Source organism: Acanthochromis polyacanthus, chromosome 1 (genome assembly GCF_021347895.1).
Source record: "Acanthochromis polyacanthus isolate Apoly-LR-REF ecotype Palm Island chromosome 1, KAUST_Apoly_ChrSc, whole genome shotgun sequence".
Classification (NCBI taxonomy): Eukaryota; Metazoa; Chordata; class Actinopteri; family Pomacentridae; genus Acanthochromis; species Acanthochromis polyacanthus.
The window spans coordinates 49,031,754-49,037,753 of record NC_067113.1 but is presented as its reverse complement, the minus strand read 5'-3'; the positions used below and the strand labels follow the sequence as shown (position 1 = coordinate 49,037,753).

General features: G+C 37.9%; 1 protein-coding gene across 1 annotated transcript in view; it reads left to right on the top strand.

The window, feature by feature from the left end:
* Nucleotides 1–362: 362 nt before the first annotated feature.
* tbc1d30 (TBC1 domain family, member 30) overlaps nucleotides 363–6,000 on the top strand; it is a 36,248-nt gene continuing 30,610 nt past the window's right edge. The window contains exon 1 of the mRNA XM_022213128.2: nucleotides 363–974. Coding sequence (XP_022068820.2) covers nucleotides 461–974 — 514 coding nt within the window. The 5' untranslated portion in view covers nucleotides 363–460. The remainder of the gene's footprint in view (nucleotides 975–6,000) is intronic.

Below are 6,000 nucleotides of genomic sequence, written 5' to 3'. Positions count from 1 at the left end.
GTAATTGTCATTTTAGTGTTGTGTTTATTGTTGACGACAGTAAAATGACTACAGTAGTAAAGCGTGGCAGCTTGCTCCTAAAGCTGGCTGCTGATTGGTCTGCACACTTTTGGCTTCTCTCTGATTGGTCCGTCGAGGCACCTGCCGCACCTGTCGCGCACCTGTCGCGCGCCTTGAACAAAGTTTGGCAGAGAAGTTGAGCGCAGTGGGCCGGACCATTGTTGAGTCCTGGAGGGGGGAGCAGACACTTCCAGTCGGGAACATTCAGGAAGGAGAGTGGAAACCACCAGACGGGTCTCCACCTTAGCGAGGTGAGGAATGGAGCGCTCCAGGAACTCCGTCCTCCTTCAAACGCTCAAATAAAAAACTTTTTAAAGGCCGCGTTTGGTCCCGAAAAATGACAAGCAGCGTTTAAAAAACAGTCACAGGACCTCAAAGTTAATTAACTCGTTTACTGTTAATGGCAACAATGGCGAGGGAGCTGAAATTAAATGGGATTGAACTTCTGGAAGTTGACATATGCGACGGCGGGGTGGGCTCCGAGGACGAGAGCGGCGTTTACGTGAACTCCGCCGCCTCCCTCCAGGATGAGTTCTCCGGCTTCCAGCAGTGGACGAGCCCCGCCGAGTCACGGAGTGACACATCATCATCTCCGGGACAGCAGGAGCTTCGCGGCGGGCACGGAGCTCCGCCTGGCACCGCTGCTGCCACCCAAAGGACCAACGCGGCCGGTGATAGCGACTCTGAGTCTCTGGGAAATGGGCTGAGGGCTCCGCGGACCTCCATCGTGGACTGTCTGCTGGTGGAGCTCTATGAAACCTGCAGCAGGAGACACGCCGACAGCTGGGACAGCTCCACGGAGGCATCTGGCTCGGATGCCTTCCTGGGCCGCAGTAACTCTGGGTCCAGCTTCCTCCAGGAGCTCCAGGAGAAACACACCAGGAGGCACCAGATGAACTACCTGGCCCAGAAAGGTGAGTGCTGCTTGCTTGTGTTCACATCCTGATCCTTGACACGAAACTTTAAAAAAAAAATCCAAAATCTGTCAAAAAACCACTTCAGTGAGTTTGTCTTTGATTGGCTTTAAAGGATGCATTTAAAATAGGACTACTATGCTCTTTATTTACTCTTCCATAAATCAGTCAAATGTTTAATCACCATAGAAACCTGACACACAGCATGTAGATTATATCCTCTTATATGCACCATTTTCAAGTTATTTCAGTGTTAATTGACTAAAAAACGTTAAATGTGATGCTCTCTGCAAACTAAGGTCACAGTCCTTGCTCTATAATCATATCACATTGAGTGCAGACTAACCTGACCACTGGTTCTTTATCAGTGTGCCTTGAAATTAGTCTTATTTAGAGTGATTTACACTTATCAAACTAGATTATGTTTAATACTAATAATGTGGGTGACTGGCCATGTAAATAGTCCATGAGAAGACATGCAGACGCTGTTATGACAAATTTCACCCTTCAAGTCCCCAAATCCCCAATCATTAACAACTGTGTAGCTGATCGATTTCAACTGCAGCAACTTGTAAAAAACAAACAAACAAAAACAATAAAATGCATTTTCTCTGTTCCTAGGCTAACTGTTATCGTATGTTGTTTATTAGAGAGGCTCTATACGTAGTCATGGGGAATAATCCAAACACAATAATGTCACTGCTGCAAATATCCTGCTGTGAGGCTGTGAAATGGACATCATTCTCTAATAAAACACTTGACATAACAGAAAGTAATAAGCGATATCCTTTAGTTTTTATGAACTATACCATGATATTTTCAAAATATTTAATACATAATCAGCATGACAGATGAATAGATTCAAGACTTTAAGAAATGAATAGAATTTAGCCTTGGATCTAAGCAAACAAGTTTAGATCTATTATTTGGACACCCAGACCTAACAGCACCATTGGGTCATACTGATTACCACACTACATAAGATATAGCTGTTTGCTTTTGTCTGTCTGGTTATTCTTTTGATTACCTAACCCTTATTAATACCTCTCTCTCAAGTTTTCGTCTACAAAATATAGAATGCCCTCAATTTATTTCCTAAAAGGACTAGATATTTGCCTCACTACTACAGCAGAAATAGCAAACATACAACCCTTTTAAAAGACCACAAATGTTGTAGGATTGGCGGGTTTTTGCCTGTTGGAATGCTGCTCTACTGGGACGTTGCTCTATCAGCGGTGTATCCCAGGTGTCCTCTTTGTGGACACTGTTTCTGCACATGAAGTGCAATGCAAACAGAGTAACTTGAACTGAATAAATAGAATCTTAATGTGTCACATTTGCCTCAAGTATTATCAAAAGCCATATATCCAAGTAGGTCTGCAAAAATAGAAAATAAAAAAATCCACATTGTGACTGTTTTGACAGATGTTTGAGTGGGAATGCTCACTTTTGTATTTCTTTTCCACTGGAAAAAAAAGAAAAATGATGATGTATTTATTTTTGCTGCTGTCTGTTCCAAGCTACCATGTCCCCCTGCATCCCGTTAAGAAATGACTGATTAGTGATTTTGGAGTATAAATGTACAAGTGAAAACTTCACTGAAAATAGTAGCGATGTACTTCATGTTCTCCTAAATGTAAAATAAAATGCTGACACTTCAGGTATTTGTAAATACTGAGAGACACTCATCACCTGTTAAACTGCTTCCACACATGCTTCTTTTTGTCAGATCAAGTCCTTTTCTATTTATTTATATATATATTTACATTTATATATAGTTAATTAAAAACAATCACACAAATATGCCTGACTATTTTGAATATTAAGGTAACTGTAAATGTTAAAACCCTCACAATTTAAAAAAAAGAATGTAAACACTGACCTTAAACACAAAGCTAAAGTACCTACACTGTTTTATTTAATGCAAATTTTCATGACTACTTTAACTTTTAAGGCAACTATTAAGCCTCAGGCCCTAAAATACTGATCATTGCTTTATCTATTGATATAAATAAGACAACAATATGCACCAGGAGCTGTTGTGGCACAAACTGTGTTTACCTGCTCTGCATAATAAGGTCAGTTCACGGGATGTTTACATCTCAGCATAATAAAGTTATTTAATTATAAATAGGCCTGTGGTGGCCCTGATTGGAGGTCATAAATCATGAATGTTTTAATTTACATCTACATATGAGGCAGTGACACAATAACAGTGGATTCTTTCTATATTTAAGTCTGAGAGCAGGAAGCAGAAGGAGATATTTGATAATGATCTGTGACTTTTTTTTGCGCAGGCTTGATTTGCTTGTTTGACAACCCAAATGTTTCATAATTCCCCTACAACAACTTGTTGAGAACAGTGTGTGTTTGTTTGATTCGGTGGTTTATGTAGATGCGTCACTGGTTTGTCTGCTAGGCTTCAGTGTTATCAGATATTAGAAACAGACGTACATTCTTGTTTCACAGACCTGTACATACACAAACACAGGAGAGAATCGGTGTGTTGACAGTTGACCTATACGGCTCCTTGGGGAGTCCTGCTGTGTTGCCTCAGAGTCTTGAATGGCATTTTGCTGCCATTGTTTCCTCTGTTGGAGTGGAGTCTGACTGTAAACACTGGCAGGCCGGTGGGTTCAGTGTTTGCCCTCTACACAGTTAAACAATGCAGAGGGCTGCCACTCAGGAAGAGGAAACGCTCTGATAATGGCTCAAAGAACAGGCAAAACATAAGAGGACTGTCTTTTCTAATGTGTCTGGTGAGGGATTGATGGTCTGTGGTGAAGTCAACGTCTTTACAAAGTATTTATTGATCAGAATCTGTGCGTTTTATCAAGTAAGCTAATGTGGTAATGCTGAAAAAACACCGCCAAGGAATGTTTTTCATTATTAGTTCTGTTTTAGTACACTTTGCAACTAAGATCTCATCTCTTCTTTTTTGTTTAAATGCTTTCAAGGTATTTTATGCAGCAAGGTGTAGCAAACATCAATTAAAATGGCATGGTTGACCTTTTAATTTGTGTGAAAGCGAGAAAAATGATACTCAATCAAATTTAATCTTCAACCTGCATACAGCTCTTGCTCTTGTTTGAATTACTCATGACCTCATCTTTGCACTGGTATATTATGATCTTTTCATGTTAATGTTGATGCCATGCAGTCATTGAATAGATATCAAGTCAAGTCACTGTTTTTCAGATGACACGTTCAAAATAACAGACGTTGCGCTGAAGTGTTTTCTAGTAAAACAGACTCTGATCTGAATTACAAACTCACCTGAAAAGTTTAGATATTGGGGTTCAGGACCCGTAGTGTTGTTTTTAGTGTGATTTTAATCCTACAAAAAGGAAATGAAACACTACTTTACCTGATTATAATGCATATGAAGACCCAGACACTACAGCATCATTAGTTATGGAGATTAACCTGAATTTAGAGCTGAAGTTTTGAACCTACAAGAAGTTTAGCTTAAAATATCTATGTAATAATCGGTTAATGTTATATCGTATCATAGTTGTCTGATTTGAAAACACTTTATTGAATAACCTTACCCTTAATTTTGTTAGTTTCTAAGCAAATATTTTTCCCAATTTCTAAGTCAAACAGTTTCCTACCATCATGATTCTGGTTTTTCCATATTCCAGACAATCTCCCCTGCACATTTAGGAGAATATATCTCTATTATCAGTATTTTATGGAGAGATGCATGTAAAAACAAACTAAATATAATTTTTCCTTATATAAAGGTGAATATAGACCTCTGCAAGTTGTCATATAAGCTGATGCAAGATATGAGCTGAGACTTAGAAAAAAACAAACAAGATGCAGCAATTCTGGCTATTAATAAAGTAAAGGTAGTGAAATTACCCTGAAAATGGCTAAAATATAATATAATAAGATGTAGATCAGCAGCAAATACTCACATAAGGGCAAACATGTTATTTTACCTTTAAGATTCACTCATTCCAATAAATTTCTGTAAGAGGTACAATAATGGGGTCAAAGCAAAGATTTGTTTTTTGTTTCAGTAGAGAAGATAAGCTCAGTTGTAATGGATGATCATCTTTACTATTGTTTTTTTTTTATCAGTGTTCGCATTCACTCTGCTGCTCTTCTGTTTCAAAGTTGGATTCATTTAGTTCATAGTTAAGTTGGTCTGAGTTTAAAACACTTACAACATCACCATAATATCACTTTGATTTCACTTTAATCCACATTTATTTTGTTGCTCTAAGAAGACTTGTTGTGTTTCTCTTTCTGATATTGTAAGATCTTGACCTGACATGACTTACTTTATCATTTGGTGCCACATAAATATCCTTTAATTGAATTTTAACCACAGAAATACAACAAAACAATAATAATAACTGTCGTGTTGATCTCTTTATGTCTCCGATCTGTGTCATTTTCAGCTCTTATCAGATTTTAAAGGTTATGTTTCCATAAATGGGAGCAGAGTGTGTGTTGTTTTTTTTTTTTTTTTTTGTGGAGCGAGTGTTCTGGTTTTCATTTCCTCTTTGCCTGCAGCCTGGAAAATAAACTAATGAGTGTGATTTGTGATCTATTAGTGGAGTGCAGGCGCCACGTGTGATCAAGTTTCAGCCTGGTTTATTTATCATGTTTTGCACTGACCTGACGAAAGACAACGGTGTTATGACTCTTAAACACATGAGCAAAACTGAAAAGTAAAGAGAAACAACGAGTGGAGCTAAACAATTAAGCAAAATAACTAGAGTGTAATTTTAAAATGTAAAGGTAAATGTGCCATAACATAACATTTTAAATGAAGCATTGTGGTGCTACAAAGAGGCTTTGTTCTATATATTATATCCTTCAGACTTAAAGGAACATGAAAAAACAGTTTTGGTGCAAAAGAAATGCAAAAATTACCATTCCATCTAAAGTTGTACTTACTGTATCTATCAAAAAATGTAAAACCGTTTTTTTTGCACATTGTTAAGCCCTACATTAGTTTATTTTTTTTAAATAAATATAAACTTTCCCTTTAAAAAATCCCAACCCTCCA